Below are 18,579 nucleotides of genomic sequence, written 5' to 3'. Positions count from 1 at the left end.
AGCGGCGCGCAGGCGCAGCGGCGCCGGGGCCGGGCGGGCCGCGCCTCCCCGGGGGTGTGGGGCGACGGCCCCGCCGCGGCGGGAGCGGGGGCGGCTGCCGGCGAGGCGGGGGGGACGGCGGAGGTTCCCGCTCCCGCCGTCTGGGCCCGCCCGCCAGAACTGGCCTCCGGGCCGAGGCAGCGGGAGGGACGGGGCGCCCCCGGCCTCCCCGGTACTGCCTCAGGCTCGGCCGACGGGCAGCGAAACGGCGGGCGGGCCTGCTGGGCCAGCCTTCTGCGCCCCGAAGGCCGGGACCTCCGTTTTATTTTTTTTACGTGGACTTTAAAGCTTTTTTATAACACACCTTGTGGCTTCTGCAGATCTGTGCCAGGGTCCCCGGGGAGGGTCCTCGGCGTTTCCCTGTGTTGCCCCCCCGCCCCGTCAAATGGTGCTCGCCAGCCTCGCTGCGGAATAGGTCTTGCCCGTGAGCGAACTGAAACGAGTGCCAAAGGGCCGTGAGGTTTTTTAAGGCCAAAGTCATACTTTTTTTTATCAATAAATACATCTCTGTTGGGTGTTTTTTTACTTACTTTTTTGTCCTGATTTCGGCTGGGATACAGTGTATTTTCCTCCTAGTAGCTGGTACAGTGCAGTGTCTCGGACTCAGTGTGAGACCAATGTTGATAACACACTGATGTTTTAGTTGTTGCTAAGTCACGCTGGTCCCAAATTAAGGGTTTTTCAGTTTCCCATGCTTTGCCAGCAAGCGGGTACACAAGAAGCTGGGAGGGAGCAAGGCCAGGACAGCTGACCCGAACTAGCCAAAGGGATATTCCATACCATAGAATGTCATGCTCAGGATATAAACTGGGGGAGTTGTCTGGGAGGGGCAGATCACAGCTGGGGTGTCAGTCAGCAGGTGGTGAGCAGTTACATTTGCATCACTTGTCTTTTCTGGGATTTGTTGTTGGTAGTTTTATTTTTTTATTATATTCCTTTTCATCATTAGTAGTAGTAGTATGAGTATTTTATTTAACTTTAGTTATTAAACTGTTCCTATCTCAACGCACAAGTTTTACTTTTTTTGCAGTTCTCCCCACCCCACTGGGAGTGGGGAGGAGTAAGCGAGCAGCTGCGTTGCAGGCCGGGGTTAAACCACGACAATTTTAGTACTGGATTACTTAACACGTAGAAGTACAACTGTGAAAGTACAGTTAAATCATCTTAAAACCGCATATCTTTGGTTAGAGGAATGAGACTTTTGCTCCAATTTTTTGTCCAACTTTAGATAGCACACTTCATGAACTTCAGAAGTGCTAAATAGCTTCCATGTTATAAGAGGAAAATAGTAAGATTTCCTTTTATTTTTAACAAAATCTTGCTACTACCCCACAGTAGATCATCAAATATTTTATGTTGGGTGGTTATAAAAATTCTGTATTTCACTATATTGCTTCTCTAGCTTTTTCCATCTCTTTACCTGCCTGGAAAAAGGTAATACCTCAGTGTCCATTGGAGTAATGTATCATGAGTTTACACAATATTCTGGATTTTGTTAGCCTGAATATTTTAAAAGAATAATTGACTAAAGACATTTTCCCCTTTTGAAGTCATACAGTGTTCATTCTGTTAGCGCCTGTGTCCCACCGAAGTACTTTAAAAAAAAAACCCAAACAGAAAAAAGTGCCATTTACTGGGGTACTTGAGGTAGGGAAAAGCGTCTGCCTACAGACACAGATGTTTTTTGCTGCTTCCTGTGTTACAAAAGACTTGCCAAACTGTGAGAGACTGAAACAGTTAATGTCTCCAACATTGTGGTGGGGCAAGTTCTGCTTAAAGACAAACCTGCACAGCAAGGAGCCCAGGTGAAAACCCCATCAGCTCAGACAGCAGCAACAGGAGGGGGAGGGCGTGCTGGAGGGTGTGCAGCTCCCTGTTCTGATGAGCTCTTCTGATACAAAGATCAAACAATGGCCATGTCTGCAGGGAAGAACTTACTCCACAAATGACCCCCAAGCCCAAAGGCTCACAAACTGCTTCATTAGCCTGATGAGTTCGGGTTCCTGCCCGAAGGAGGGGCAAGGATGATAAAAGGACACACACTGAAGCCCCAGGCGCACAAGCCCCCTGGGACTGGACCCCTCGGCTGACTGGACCAACACTGGACCCAGGACCAGTGAAATCTTTCTCTCCTCCTTTTTCTCTCTCTGTCTCGCTCTCTGTTTCCTTTTCCACAATCCCTACACCTCATCCGTTCCAAGAGATAAACCGCTGACCAAGTCTGAGACTAAGAGCGGATCCAGCCACCCCTGGGCCCTTCTCTGAGGAGGAGTCTGGAAAGCAAGGGGGTCTGCTCTGAACCTCGGGACTCAACGGGAGGGATCTCCTTACTCCCTGAATCGAGGTATATGGTTACATGGGTTACACGGTTCACTGAGGTCGTTCCATGCCAATTCCTGTTGTGAGAAACCCCACCACCTGCTGTTAATGCCTTCCAAGTTCAGTTTGCTTCTGTCATTAATAAAATGTTTAACTGATCGTTTGGTGTCGTTTCACCTTAATTTAGCCCGAAACACAACTCCCTGCTCTGTCCAGTCTGGATTGTGACACAAACAGATCAAATACAACAAAAAAGTAAAACCTAAAAGGCAAAATTGTGTTTGCTTCCAGAAATGGTTTGATTTCTAAAAGAAATCTCTTAATGCTTTGGTTGGATATGTCCTGTCATTTATTCCTGCATAGTCCACAACGAGATACAATTTTCCATCTAAGGAACAGCTGTGTTAACAATACCAAATGTATTATGGTAGTTAACCATATCATACCTGAGAGTCAAGGAGATGATGGTTCATGTTTTATGTGAAATACAGCACTTCGCATGTTGTCAGTTTGGGGACTGAAGAATGACTGCGCATTGATAGGTTCCCTTCTCCAGATCCTCTGCTTATTTAGTCCTGCCCTTGCTTCTCTGTTTCAATACCCAGCTATGATTTTGTGTTGCTTTCTTAGTTGCTTTCTTCATAACTAGTCAAGTGGGTAGGTGGGTCAGCCCTTAACAGTGAAGGAGATGTCATCCAGCTTTCAAGATGTCTCTTGTAAAAACAAACAAACCCAAACCAAAAACCTGAAGTGGTTGTGTGCTGACTGATTTGATAAAGGAAGTAGTATCTTTTTTTCTTCCTGTGCTCCAGGCACTGCTGCAGCTTACGTTAGCTGTATCTGTTTTGAAAGCTAGATGTATATGCAATGACTTTTTCTCCAGAAATTGTTATCCACTTATTCTTTAAATATACACTGAAATCTGGTTTTGACCTTTCTCATCAGTGGCTGAAATGGAAGAGGTGTGTTTCTGTTAATCCCAAGCTGGTAAAATAGAAGCTGCTACAAATGTTAAAAAAAAAGGGGGGGGTGTGGTGTGGTGTGTGGGTGTGTGTGATGTCCACTTCGATTTTTGGTGGCTTGGTTTGTTTGTTTATTTATTTATTTACACCAGCAGCCCACCAGCACCCACCACCACCCCGATTTTGTCATGAAATGTGTGAGGGAGCAGGAGCCATCTCTCGTGGCTTTCAAGCGTTTTTCTTGTCTGATACCCTACATTCTCCCTGTTGGGAGCTGGTTTGCAAGGAACGGGGGTGTCAGGACTTCTGGGCAAACACCTGAGAGACTGCAGAGCCTGGAAGAGCGGCTGGGCTGAGCCTGCTGGCGTGCAGACTCCTCACTGCCGTGGGCAAGCGCTCGCCTCCCCTGGGCTCTGCCCCGCTCCTGGCTGGAGTGGGCTCTGAACAGCCCCGCGTCCATCCCTTCCTCAAGCTGTGTTCCCCCCAGCACTAAACCACCAAGCTGCGTTTTGTACTCTGTGGAGTTACCGTGCCAGTCTTCTCTCCACACCTTGCAAAGTGCTTTGGTCTGAAAACTGGTGAAAGACTAGGTGCCTGATTATTTGAGGGAACAGTGACCTCAATTTGCCGTATATTTTGTTTTTCCTTAGAACCTGTTTTAGATAAAATCCCTGCCGGGTATTTGAAAGACAATGGCCTGGTTTGGGGTTTGCTGCCTCTCACCGTTCTTTTCAGGGCTGGGAAATCTTAAAATTCAAATTCTCATAGCTTCACACAAAAATAAAGTTGCAGCCAGTATTTTTCCGAAATTTTCCATGTTTAAGAAGAAACGCTCTTTCTGGGTGACACTTAACATGAATTATGTTGAAGCAAAAAAACATTTCACTCCATAGAGTTACTTTAGGGAGTAGTTACAGTATGGTAAAATTATCTCAGGTGAAGGGTTTCATGTGGGATTTGTGATCTTTCAGTGCCTAGCAACTGTTTTTAAGGCCACTGTTACTAATAAGGGAAGGTGTAAGAAGTTGGCTGTTTAGACAGGCTCTGTTCCTGAATTAGTGGACGCACAACAGGAAAAGTGTTGTGGTGTGTAAACAGTTGCGGTTGATGGGAGAGGGAGAGCTGTGATGATTTTGCCCCTCAGAGCCAAGACTATGGCATTGCCACAACTGTTCTCCTGTTATTTTGGGTTAATAAAAATATACCTGTGTGTGTATGTGCAGATATGTATATATGGTGTGCATGTAAAGTTGATTCTGCAGATTGCTACAGTAGATTCTGCTGCTTCTTTCCTTCCAAACCACATACTCTTTCTGCCATTCTGTGTGTGTAAATGCGTATGCTGCTAGAGAACAGACTGGTTGTAACTATACACTCTGGGATTATTTTTGTCCTGTGGTATTCCATCAACACTTCCTAACTGTCCTGATACATGTAATTGTGAAACTGGGCTAGCCCCACGTCTCTGAACACCTGAAACTTTGAACATATTAGAACAACTAATGTCTTGGATATACATGATCTACCTTGCTTTAGAAGTTCTGTGACATCTTTTATTTCTGAAAGTTAAAGAAAAAAATACTTAAACACGAGTGTGTTGTTCCTCTGTATATTTAGTATTATCCAAATGAGGAAAATGTTTTTAGCTCTAATTAAAAATATAGCATTGTCTAGAGAAAGCTGCTTTGCACAGCAGTCATACACTTTTACCATTATTAGCAGCTTCAAGAACTTTGAAGCTGTGCAGGTTGTGCAAATTTTCTTGAACTATGGCACCTAAGTGGGGTGATAATGAACTCATACTAGTTCTTGGAGAAAGTAGTAGACAATTTCTCTTGGAGAGAAATTTTGTTGGGTTCAAGTGAACCGTACATGTTCGTAGAATCGCAGAGTATGTCGAGTTGGAAGGGACCCATCAGGATGACCGACCCCAGCTCCCTGCTCCTCGCAGGACCACCTAACACTAAACCATATCACCAAGAGCGTTGTCCAGACGCTCCTTGAACTCCGACAGGCTTGGTGCCGTGACCGCTTCCCTGGGGAGCCTGTTCCAGGGACCCACCACCCTCCCAGCGAAGAACCTTTTCCGAATGTCCAGCCTGAACCGCCCCTGAGGCAGCTCCATTCCATGTCCTCGTGTCCTGTTGCTGGTCACCAGAGAGAGGAGATCAGCACCTCCCCCTCCGCTGCCCACCACCCCCCCAACCCACAAGGAAGGTGCAGGCGGCCATCAGGGCACCCCTCAGCCTTCTGATGGTGTGCTGGTTTGATCTTTAGAAAGAAAGCTGGAAGAAAGAGGCTTTCCTTTCGGCAAATTAGTCCTCTGACCAGAGGTACTAAGCCTGGTGATGATTGCTGGCTTATTTACTGCTTGCTTTGGTTATGAAATGACTCTTAATGTTTAAAAAAAATTGTTCAGGAAAAGAAGGAAAAAAAGAAAAGAGAAAAGGGGTATGTGTGGAGGTGGAAGTAGTGAGTAATGGAAAAATTGAATGGAAAGACAGAGATGGAAAAACTAGATTAGACCTGATCAAACAAGCCTAAAAAAAATGTCAGACATTATCCCTTATCTAGCAGATTCCAACAGTTCTAGAGTCTCTGGTCAAAATCTGTCTTTGAAATGAACAGGAGAGACATCATGGATATTCATACAGATGTACTTGGCTAATTTGAGTTTATAGCAGCATGCATCACGTCCTGTAGAACCTGGAAGAAATGATAATACTGTATTTGGTACGGCATCTTAGAATGACACTAAACTACTGTGATTTCAAGAATAAATTTATGTCATTATTTTGCAAGCATGAATAATATGTGGTCCTCATAAATTTTTATAGGTAATTTAAGTGTCGGACAGCTGTCTCTGAATTTAGTACAGTATTATAACTGAGACAGATGTAATTGCCATAGGAAAGATGCTGCACAATAGATTTCACAAATGTATTTGATCTCTGGAAAACGACTTAAATTAGGGATATATTTTTAAAATGTTAAGTAGTAATGGTATATTTTTCTTAGCAAAGAAATGAGAAATGACTTATCTTCTTTGCTGGTTTTTTATTTAAGAAAATGACAAACTTTGATAGTGTACAAAGGCATACCTACCTAAGTTAGGCACAAATTCCATTTTATTTGGTGTAGTGTGAATTCAGGATTTGATCAGAATTTGTGTGCATGTGGTGGGCATTATGCTGATTTAGCTGTCTTAGAAATGAGGCTTTGTTGTTATGGTGTACCTCTAGTAAATAACTAAGGAGCACTTTATAAAAATTAATCCAAGGTACTTGCTCTTTTTACTTATTTATATGTATTAATGACATTTAGTCATGCTTGTCTCCTGTGGATTTGAGTGATAGAATTTTGCTCAAAATAAGTTTGAAGTCTGCTTCAGGTCCATCTTGTTTCATTTTGCAGCAGCTGATGAGCTTTAGTGAGCAAAGAGGTGAACAGCTTCACAGTCTGTTTCGTGGCTCACTTGGTCAGAGCTGCCTCACTAACAACTGGATCGTGACACTTAGTCATAGATGTCAGACTTGCACCATAAAGTGTTAGTTGAGGATTATAAGAAGTGTTGTTTATATAAGTACTTGAGAGGAAATGAATTTATTAAAATGTGTTAAAGAATATTTGGTCCTTCACATGTCTTTCATCACTGTATTCTTTGAAGCAAATATTTCTGCTCTTAAAAATAAGCAAAGAAAAAATTGTATTTATGCACAGAAACTGTTAAACAAGGGTCTTCATTTATTGTATGTGAGCTTCATGAGATTGTTGTATCTGATAATACCTGTAAGAAAGATGGTCAATATTATGGCATCACCTTTCAAATGTTTCTGGGATTCACAAAAGGAGGTGCATGTTCTCTCTCTCTTTCACTGTGTGGCTTTGCAATTACTAGGGGAGGGATGTAAAACTGGAATTTACTCAGAATAATGCTAAGAAAGTGGAAGATGGTTACCAAAGCTTTCTTCTGTGTTTGTGGGATTACACACTATGAAATAATTTCCAGGATTCAGTGGCATAGTGGATAATGTCACAGCATTGAATAAGAAAGTATCAAATTCAGTCAGTCCTCTTAAAATAAGGCTATGTATTCAGTCTGAAATATATCCAAGTCAGAGCATTTGATATTCATACTGTTGATGCCAAATGTAAAATTGGGGCATAAGGATGATCTGTAATGGAATTTTACCTTTGTGTCAATAAATGTGAAATATATTTATTCTGGAGAGGTATGTGAGTGCCAACTATTAGTAGACATTGTAGGTGTGTCGTATTTGTGTTTGCCTAACCTTGCATGACCGTTCTTTGTTCTACCTGCTTTCTACTCTGTGTATAGTTCAGGTGGTGCCCTGACAAAATATAAACCAGCTGCTTTCTTACAATGTAGTCACCTGAAATGAGGACAACATGGTACCTGATTTGCATTTAAATAGGTTCAGAACATACAGTTTGATTCGGGGTTATTAGAAGTGGCATGCACTGAACTTTGATGCCGGAACCTCTCTCTTCTAAAGTGACCTCCTTAAAAGAAGGGAGCGTTGGAGACTGACAAATAGGAACTGCCTCTTGCTGCTCAACAGGGAGCTGAAGTAGTTTCTCTTTAAAAAGCAGCTATAAAGTGTACAATCTTCTATAATGGAATGAAACAGTTTACTTGCAACAGGCAAGGAAACCTGTGTTTTTCTATTATATGGTTAATGATCAAAGAATGGTGTGTACTGTGGATGCCTTCATCCAGAAGAATGCTTCTGCCTGCCACATCTCATTTATGGGCTCCTGTACATGTTGGTCTGGGAGAACTTGCTTACAGCAAGTAAGCTTCACCCCAGTCTCCCACTGTTACAGATTACTGTGTATGTAATTTAGGTTATTGCTTCACAGTCGACTTCTAGCTAACGCAGAAGTAATGTCATTTGGTCAAACGACTGACCAGACTCATGTCCCTATTTGCATATTCCCATCTTTAATTGTATTAATCCTAGAGTCATGTGATGGTTTGGTGCGTAAGGTCAGCTCCCTTATCTGACTGAATGCTGCCCATTTTTTCCACTGACCTAGTCTGCAGTTGGATCACCAAGCTGATCTGGATGGCTGTAAGCTGAGACTGTAACTTCCTTCTGAAACTGTAATGTGTAACATACCCTCAAAGAACCTTCATCTGGCTTTTAGTAAAGTTTTGTGCCACTGTAAGAGGTTTTAAACAGCTAAGTCCCTTGGATCATAGCAAAATTAAATCTACTAGTTGCAGTATTGTATTAATCTGTGTGCCACTGAGCATTAAAGCTTTTCCAGTTCTTCTGGGGCTTCTCTTGAGGAAAAAAACCCCAAAACATTCCTGAAAGGGTCATGGGATGGATAAAGAAGCAACGTGTGTTTGAGAATTCAAGACAGAGGTGTCATGCCTTAGTTTCGCAAGTGTTTCTCTTGGAAGAGTACTAGGTTAAACAGCTGCTCTGGTTGCTTGCCCCTTCTTCCCACTCTTTATGACGCTGCCTTTTAAGTTACACTCATGTAACAGTATCTTTCAGATGAACATGAGTGGGAAGCCCATCTGTGTTAAAAGCCTCCCCACCTCTTTTCCTGTACTACAGTTGAATGTTCAACCATGCAAATGCATGTACTCTCCTTGCTATGTATTCTCCTTGCTAGGGCAACAAGTCTGTGTTCCATATACGTTAAGTGTGGAGTAGGATGTGAAGTGTCTGTGGTGTTCGGGTTGGCTTGCTGGAAACCTGCTACCTGGGTGTGTGACTGCCCAGAGTACCCTTTTGAATCTATGTTCAACCAAATACCCTATCTTTCAAAGGCTTAAGAAAATAAATATAAGCATACTGTTCTTGTCACAGGTAATTCCTCTGTTACAGTGCACAACTGCTGAAGGGGCAAACCATGATAATGGTAATCAAGGTTTTACCTTGTGAGTTAAATGGGAAATCCAAAGTTGTTGACAAATTTTCTGATTCCTGTTGTGGATAACTTGCAAGCTGAGTGAAACTCTGGAAGTGCTTGCTTGAATTTATTAACAATTTAAATGCATTACAACCAAAAAGCATCATGCTTATCACTTGGATAAATCATCTAGTGTCAGGTGAATTAAACATTCTAAAAGTGCTTTAAAATTATGTGGGAATCTGAGACCCTTTTTGCCACTCCCATAGTAATTAGTTTCAACCCAGTCTTTCTGGTTACGGTTGGTACTTAAAGATCTCTATACCAAACTTGCTACAGAAGTAGCACCTCGTTGGGGCCTGCTAGTCTTAAGTGAGGACAGAAAGACGATGCCAAACACCTTGAAGTCCTCTCTGTTTGAGAGTTCAGAAGGATGCCACAGGGGGTCACCAGTGCGCTCCATATGGTCCAGCTTTTAACGGGAGTGTTTCGTGGTACTGAAATGGTTGTGTTTCGTGAAACTCTGCAAAACCCCCAAAGCAGAGTGTGGAAGCCTTTGGTGAACTGTTAGGGTATGGCTGCAAACCGGTCCCTGAAACAAACCATCCGGATCTTTGATGAGATGTTTGGAGCTGGTAAAACTGAGAGCAAGAGGCCTGAGAGCTTTGGAACAAGCAGCGGTGTGTTTGTAAAGGCAGGGAACCTGCTGCTTAGGCTTAGCAGGCCTCCAAGCTCCTTTTAAGTGTGTATTTGTAGAACCATGTTTAAAATCAGACAGATATACTTTACCAAAACCAGGGGAGAGCTGAAGGAAAATCCAATATTCTAAGACTGATTCTAAGAGGCCTTTTAAAAAGATGGACGAGTGAATGGTAGGGGTTAATTTTAAATCACCTTATAAAAAATTTATCAACAAAAGTTTCAGATTTTGCGATGCATCCTGTGTGAAAGTTACGTTACCTTCCTTACTAATTCTTCTGTTCATTTGATTGCGACTGAGAGATGAAATGTTACAAGAAATGACTGTCTGCTTTTCCTATTAGATGTGTAAGGTTTGGACCATCGAGAATATTAACCAAGCCATTGATGAGCTGCCCACTGCAGGGCGAAAGCCATTCTGAACTCCAGACAGCTGTTTGTCCAGCAGCTGGATGGAGTGGAAGAATGAGACAAAACAATTCAGATGAGAATGTGTTGGCACTTGGTTTTGCCAGTGCACACAGGGAACTGGCTCCCTAGTCAGTGGATGATAAAATAATTACAAGGGCTTGGATTGCATGCGTGAGTTCGCATGCTAGACTCTTGTAGCCGAGAAATGGTGTTGCCAGTTAAGCTCCACACCCATCAAATGGATGGCAAAGTCCAAGTTTCAAGGAGGAAACCAGTTACAGATGAAACTTGCAGACCAGGCAGGTGTTGCTTTTCTTCATTTCCAACTCTGGTGGCTGTCGTGTAGTCTTGCTGTACAGCCCTAGCTGTAGTGAGGCACAGGGTGCAGGGGGTGTCTGTGTATGATCTGTTTACTCTATACAACATCTGCAAACAAATTCTGCATTGTCATCTTAAGGCTCTGTCTCTGTTTTTGGAAGTTGTGTATCAAATACAAGGAAAAAGATTTCTTCATCAGTAGTTTTACAAGTCCTCCTAGGTTCTGAGTTTAAAGTACATTCTGTTGCTGGTGAGGTTTGTTTGAAAGTACCCTGTGCAGCTTATTAATGTAACGTTGCATTGCAGAATCCGGAAAAGCCTGTTACAGTAGTGCTACCAAACATGAACTGACTTGCAGTGTGACAGCTGCTCAGGATTTCTGTTTACAGTTTATTGTTTCTGTAGCCCCTTTTGTTATGTTTACCTTTACTCTTTTACAGCAGTATCGGTATGGAGCGTAAAATAACCTCATTCTTTCAGCTTGGCCAGAGTGGGGAAAAAAAAGACTTTCCTGTTCTGTTGCATTCTTGCAGCAAAAAATTCCTAGCAAAAGTAAGGACTAAGACATTAGTAGGGTTTTCTAAATAAAAAGTTAAACCAGCCTCTATAAATATCAATACATAAACATATGGAACTTGTGCAGCTGATGTCTGCAAGTATGTGCCGAGTAGGCATTTTGGGTTTTCTTAACTCCTGCTGTAAAGGAATTATAAGTCACTTATCCTTTCTCCAGAACTAGTAGACACACTGACTGTCACTGCTGAAGGTTATTACACTTAACTAATTTAGACAGCGTTCATGACAGTTACTAAATATGCAATACATGAACATGAATAGAAGTGCCAGGGATCATGCAGAGTAGCAGACTTTGTGTTTCTAGTTAAACAAAAATGACATTTAAGTACTGTATAATTTCAACTTGTAAGTACTGTGGTTTTGAATTGAGGTGCAGCATTTGCAGTGGTCAGAAAATTTGGAGTTTTGTATTTTTAAGACTACCAAACTGAAGTAACTATTTAACTGTTGATTTAACTGCTGATATTTCAGTGGCTATTTCTCAGTGCTGTTGAGGTTAATAAGTGAGTAACTTGCTGTTTGACCAAGTATAAAATGTTCTGTGGCTTCTAAGAAGCTCTGCATAGTTGCTTATCTTAGCTTGTAATAATGATATAGCCTGACATGATACGGAAACTTCTATATCTTTTATATGAAAGTAGGGCATCCTGCCTAAAATATGAGACTGCTGTAATGGAAACTGGACGAGTATGAAACAAACAAACAAATCCCCCCAGATTGTTTTCCACAATATGGACCTCCTCATCCAATTAGGTTTTTTTTTATTTTCTTAATTAGGTGAGCTCCTGTATTCTACGCTGATATTCATTGTAACAAAAATATTTGTTGACTTTCTATTGCCTGCTCAAGAGGTCCCTCAGGGATAAGGAACTGCTCTCGTCAAAGGGTTGTTGATTCTTCCTTATTATGTAGCTTCAGGATCCTTTCTCATTTTGGTATCCCCTTTGATCTTAAGCTTAGGGCTGTGAAGAGAAAATGTTGCCATAGTTAGTTGGCAAAGGGATTCCTCAACAGCTCCACAGGTTGTTTCCTTCAAAAATCTTGGCTCTGTGGTTCTCTCATTTGCTTTACATTTCCATAACTGTCTAGAAGTCAGCTTTGGTTTTTTTTTGTTTGTTTTCCAATTTAATTTTGCCTTTTTTATTTATGTTTAATTATGTATGAACTTTGCCAAATCCCTGCTGATTTTTAACATGTATAGTTTTCACTAGACCTGTAAATATCCATTTTTCTTTGTAATGACCTTCCTTTCACCTGAACTTTGTTAATAAGTTGAATATTTAAGTTCACATGGCTTACTAGTGTAATCATTGGTGATGCAGGTGGCAGCCCTTCTGTCTTCCCCTAGTTAAATATATTTCCTGTAAATGCTGTGAGTCGATCTTAAAATTGTTGAATGTATTGCACAGGAGCTTGTAATTATTTTTATGTTCTCAGCTGGAATATATTTATAATTATCTAATGCTTTTAGGTCTGTATCATAAGTTTTATATCCTACCTTTATTTGTTTTCCCTGTAGTACTCCATTCTTGCAGGAAGATGTAGATGCTATGAAACAGTCTTTTCATTTTCTTTGACTTTCCATCCCATATCAAGGGAATCAGGTTCATTCCAGTTTATCCAAAGATGAGTTTCAAGTGCTCTTAAATGATTAATATAAAAAATACTTTAGTATTTTGAGTAATACTGAAACGTATTTAAACACTAACCCTCTTGTTTCAGAACTGGGACTTATTAACATGTTGGAGGTAAGTTTAGGTGTTCTCTGCGTGTTCTAGCTGCTGCATAGTTTAATGAGCTTTCCCTTCTGTGTGGCTGCATATGTGACTTTCATGCCTCAAAAACTGAATTTTCTTGCCAAATTCCAAAGGATCTGAAAGAAGGTAAATTGCTGAATTTTAATTAGCTAAAATCCAGGTCAAGTATAAACAAATTTTAAGAAATTTGTCTAGAAACAAAGCTGTTCATCTCAGAGTTCTGGTTCTTCCCCCCATACAGGTAAATCAAACATACAAAAATAGCCTGCTTATCTGCTAACTCTTTGGTGGCTTCTTTGGGAAATGCTATTTCACTGTATCAGAGTGCTGACTTTGACATCTTCTTATGCTTTGTAGGAGTATAAGTAAGCTGATGTTATTCGGTGTATATAATGATTAACCTGTGGTAGCTCCAGAATGCCTACCTGCTGACTTCTTTTTGGCACCAAGGGCTCAATACTCTCCCACTACTCATTTGTAATTGCTGTTGAACTTGAAAAGTGTTTGACTTGTATGCTACCACTCTTACTGGATTTACTTCAGTGAAGAAAAATCATATGAAAAATATTCCTGATCACTTTAGAGACTTGCTTCATGTTGACTTCTTAGCTGTAGTCCTTGTTGTGTGAAGAGCTTTAAGACATCTTAAAAATTCAGAAAAAGTAGATAATCTACTATCCTTTATAAACTACTCCAGAACAAATTCTTTTATCTACTCATTCAGTTATATTTGGAGATTTTCTAAGCCAAAATAAGAGACTTGCAGTCCAAAGCATGTGGAATTTTTTTAAAAAATAATTTTGGTTTTAGATAATCCATAGCACCTGAAAAGGAAAAGTTATATGCCCCTAATTTCCTAGTTCACAAACTGTACTTTATGTAAGTAGAATTACCAGCTTTCCATAATAGATGTTCCAAGGAGGTATTAATACTCATGCACTGTACCTACTGCATGCATTTAGCCCCCTTCCTCCAGCCTGCAAGGAGGAATGCTGTTGGAATCCCAACCCCCATGCAAAATATATGCTAGCTGGCTATGTAACAGCTACTTTAGAGTGAACACTTCAATAAGTTTGCAAATGCACACTGTTGGTTTAAAGGAAGTTTTTTATTGAACTGAAGAGAATAAACAACTTTTAGATAAGTTTTTCAATGCCTAGGGTAATTTTTTCATGAAAGGAAATGTGACTTAAGGAATTTACAAGTCTATATGAAATTTAGGTAGAACTGAGGTTCAGAAATCCAGTCCTATAAAACTTTTCTGCTGATGCTTAGCCTTGGAAGAATACAAGCTGTGCTGTCATTTTGTTTTCCAGTTCACTAAGCCCCTGTAATTTGCAGCTTTTTACACCTGGGACTGCCCCAGACTTAATTGGGTAGCTAAATGCTGTGAATATCTAGGAAAAAAACCCAACCCAAACCATTACGGACAGCAAAGGTGCCTCCACCACACTTCACTGGCATCTGCAAGGTTTGTCTGCTATGTGAACTGTAACTACAGGTACCACTACTTTTTGAAATGTGTAAGACAGTGGCATGGCAGGGGCCACGAACCAGCACCTGCAAGGCTGGACCAGCCAGTGCTCTGAATAAAATGGACTGGGTGTGCACAAACACTTTGGAAAACAGCAGCACGCTCCTAAAACCTTGGCTTCCTCTTTGTAAATGATCCTGCTGCGCGTTCATACCACAATTGCTAAGTACCGTGAGGCTGGCAGCTGCATTGGAGACAGCCTGGAAACAAGACGAGGAGCAGCGTGACCTGCAAGAAGTATGACCTCCTGTCATGTGCGTGAGGGGGATTTCTCTTTTCCTGCGTCTAAACAGCTTCTCGCATTTTTTCTGTGAATCCCTCGGTTCTGTTGGGCATTGTTAGGGCATGCACTGATCATTTGGGGTATTTTTAGAAAGCATAAATAATGGCAGAGGCATGCTTTGAATTTTCCTTCTGGCAGCAGCAGCAGAAATGCCAGCAGTTCACATCACGTGGCTGCTTTAGCACGTCTACATCTATTCTAGTAACATTTTCCCACCCAAACATAGCATCCAAGCGCCCTGTGGAGACCATGTGCTTACTGGACCCTGGCCTCCCCCTGGGGGGTACACATTGGAAACTTAACCGTTCACAGCCTCTGTCCTTTAATTCTCGTGAGGTGAAGTGACAGGACAGAAATTCAAGCCACCTTAACTTCACAGGGAGTCATCTGCCACGGCGCATGGGAGCCGTCCACCTGTGGAAGCAGCGGAGCCCCCCGAAGGAGAACGGGGAAACCCCCACCCTTTACCACTGAAGCGCCTCTAACATCGATGGCTCCCTCCACGCGTGTTTTCCGCGGCTCGGAGCGGGGTTTTTTTAAGAACAAAACCGCTGGGTGGGAGGTATCCCCCACCCCGGCCTGGCCCTGCCGCCCGCTCCCCGTGGGACAGCGACCGGCCCCGGCTCCCCTGGGCTCGGCAGCCGCGGGGCGGCTGGACAGCTCTCCCGCGCCGCCGACCGTGGGGAGGGCCGGCAGCCGCCGGGGCCGACGACTGAGGGGAGCCGGCAGCCGCCTCCGGCGGCTGCCGGCTCCCCTCAGTCGTCGGCCCCGGCGGCTGCCGGCTCCCCTCAGCCGTCGCCGGCCCCGCCTCGGGCGCAGCCGACGTCAGCGGGCGTCAGGGCCGAGCCCCCCACCCTCCCCTCCGCCCGCGACGTCCGCCTTCCCGCCCGCTCCCGCTCCCTTCGCCCCGCGTTGGACAGCAGCCGCCGCCGCCGCCTCCTCCTCGGCCCAGCCCGCCGCCCCTCCGCTGCCCTCCCCGACAGCCGCGCAGCGCGAAGATGGCGGCGTACAAACTGCTCCTGCCGCCGCTCAGCCGCCGCATCCTCCTTCCCGCCGCGCGGCCGCGGGGCGACGGGGCTAAGGTAAGGCGAGGCGGCGGGGGCGGCCAGACGACCCCCCCCCCCCGGCCCCCTCCTCCGCCCCCGGCCCCCTCCTCCGCCCCCGGCCCGGCCCGGCCCGGCGCTCGGCCCCGCCGGCGGCCCACGCCCCCTCCGCCTCCCCGCTGCCCGCCGGGCCTTCGCCGCCGCCGCGCCCGCCCGGGCGGCCGTGACCTTGGCGGGGTACCCGCCGCGGCGGGACGGCCCTCGGGGCCGCCTACCGCCGGGGGCCGACGGCTCCCGCGGGCGGGCGAGCCGGGCAGGGCCGGGCGGCCGGAGCCCCGGGGGTCGGCGGCCGCTCCGTCTGCCCCGTGGGTGGCGTTGCCCGCCCCCGCGGGGAAGTGATGGGCTTTGTTCGTTTTTTTGGTTTTTTTTTGTTTGTAGTTTTCTATGAACGCGACGGTTTTGGCCCGAAGGAGGCCCGCGGGCGGCGGGGAGGAGGGCGGAGCGCGGCCCCGGGGCAGGCCTGGCCCGGCGGCTGTTTGGGATGCGGTGACCTTGGGGGGCAGGGCCCGGAGGTTTGGCTTTGAGGTTCAATTTTACATTATTTCCCCCGCACCTGAAACTGCGGCGCGGTTACCGTCTGTCGCAGTGGTTTTCAGCCTTGCTGTCGCCACGTCGGTCTTTCCCAGAGGTGGGCTGGAGGTGCAGGCAAGGGAGGGTCCCGGTCAGCGAGCACAGCTCCTTGCCAGCCCCACCGCATATTGCCATTCATAAACGCGTGGAGTTCGGCTGTGCAGCTCGGTCGCTCGCTCGCTTTCCTCTTCCTGGGGGAAGCTTCTGCCAAACCTCACTGATCTAATGGTTTCCTGCCCACATGTAACCATAGCCAAGTTAATTTTTTGTCTCTTCAGCCAGAATCGTTTCTGTGGCTTTTCTTGTTTTATTTTAGTTGAAACAGCTCCTGTCTACTCTCCTTCTCATGCCTGTGTTTACTCTTCCTGATGTCTTTATGGACAAATAATGATAGCTCTTCCAGCCTTTGTTTTGCTGAGCTGTGTTTTGCTCTTCTATAAAATTTACTTCAATTTTGTTGATTGTTCTAGAAGCTCATCTGTCCCCATGTAACTTCTCTCTTAAACCTGGGATGCCAGAATTGCAACCAGCTCCTGAGGTCTTACCTTGCTGCCCCAGTGTGCAGGGGAGCATGGGTGATCCCTGGCACCTCGGCTCCCTGAACACTCATTGCTCTCAAACAGCAGAGTGGGTGGGAAAGGGATTGAAAAGAACATGTTTAGTATTGAAAGGGAGATACCCTCATTAGAGACATCCAACCTGGGAATGCACACATATGTAACACATGCTGCTCTGCTGGTCCCCACTGTCACAGGCAGTTGGGAAGACTGAAGAAGAGGTACCATGTGGTCTCTTTAAAATATTTTCCTGTGTGTGGGTACAGTGACACGGGAGTGGCCTGGCCTCCCTCCAGCCCTGGCCCTCATGCCTGCTTGCAGCCCTGTTATACTGGAGCTCCCAAGGCTGCCAGCACTTAATACTCATTTTGTCACTTGCCTACTGAATGTGACCAGAAGAGATACTCTTTGCAGACTTACTGTCATTGTAAAAATATGTTTCCAAAGGACGTAGTCATGGTATAATTGAGCTTGGGGAAGGGCCTTTTACTCTTTCTCACCCGGCACTGTTCCTTATGACCCACATACTTTTTTTTTGTTTGTTTGTTTTTTTGTTTTTGTTTTGAGTCCATCAAAGCAGAAGAACATCAATGTTTCCATAGGGAGGGAGATAAGCCTCCCTCTGTTCAGAAGGCTTTTCTTAATATTCAGTATTTGCAATTGAAGTCTGGTTTTGGGGCTGGGATTTGCATTGATTTCCCTCTTGCCCTCCCTATTTTATCAGTTTGTTGGCGTCTCCCTGATTCTGGGCTGTTCTTCAACACACAAAGAGCTCTAAGACTGCATTAGGAAGCTGAAGGAAGGTTCACTCTGTTGAGGGGAGTCCCTGCTTACTATACTGCCAGCACAACACTGTACTTCATATTGTTCCTTGGCCTCCACTCAAATTTTGTGGTGGTGTTGGCTCTATGCTTCAGCAATTTCTGGTTAAGTTTAGCGTCCGGATATCTTTGAAGCTATAAGTAGCATTACATAGATTAGAGCAGTCTTTGAGTTGCTCTAACTCATGCTGAGGAATGGCATTTGTGAATCTGTTCACAACAAGTCACAATTTGTCAAGAGTTTAGGATGGAATTCAGAAATTTAAAATTTGTTTGGATATTGTCAAATTGATGCAGCTCCTATTGAGCCTAAAGCCTTCACAATACATATGAATGTCATAAAGTATGGGTGATGTGGGTGATAGAGAGACGATAGAGTCCTTGTTTTGGAGACCTTAACCCTTCTCTCCCCCACCCAATGTTTAGTGTTTACAGTAGCAATATCTTTTCTTACATATTTTCCACCTAATCTAGCCAGAGGGATGGTCATCATTATAAAGCTACTATATAATGCTTTTTATTCATTCACTTGTTTCTTTTAACGTTGTTCCAGATTTGTGGATGCTATTTTTCTACCAGCTGTCATCGCAACACCAAATTTTATACTGATCCTGTTGAAGCTGTAAAAGATATACCCAATGGGGCAACTATACTTGTTGGTGGTAAATATTTAAATTCTTTATGGATGCAATCACATGTTCTATTAATGAGATACTTTTTACTGTTTTACTGTGTTTC

General features: G+C 44.3%; 1 protein-coding gene across 6 annotated transcripts in view; it reads left to right on the top strand.

Moving 5' to 3' along the window:
• The first annotated feature begins 15,649 nt into the window (after positions 1-15,649).
• OXCT1 (3-oxoacid CoA-transferase 1) overlaps positions 15,650-18,579 on the top strand; it is a 157,387-nt gene continuing 154,457 nt past the window's right edge. The window contains exons 1-2 of one of the 6 annotated variants that reach the window (XR_012648912.1): positions 15,650-15,872; positions 18,395-18,503. Coding sequence is in view for 4 of the 6 variants with exons in the window: in XM_075020155.1 (XP_074876256.1) it covers positions 15,789-15,872; positions 18,395-18,503 (193 nt within the window). In the remaining 2 variants the exon portion in view is untranslated. The remainder of the gene's footprint in view (positions 15,873-18,394; positions 18,504-18,579) is intronic. The other 5 variants (XR_012648913.1, XM_075020155.1, XM_075020156.1 and 2 more) reach the window with 5 other exon arrangements.

The sequence above is a fragment of the Buteo buteo genome, chromosome Z (assembly GCF_964188355.1).
Source record: "Buteo buteo chromosome Z, bButBut1.hap1.1, whole genome shotgun sequence".
Classification (NCBI taxonomy): domain Eukaryota; kingdom Metazoa; phylum Chordata; class Aves; order Accipitriformes; family Accipitridae; genus Buteo; species Buteo buteo.
The sequence above is the reverse complement of the archived record's forward strand: the minus strand, read 5'-3'. Positions and strand labels throughout refer to the sequence as shown.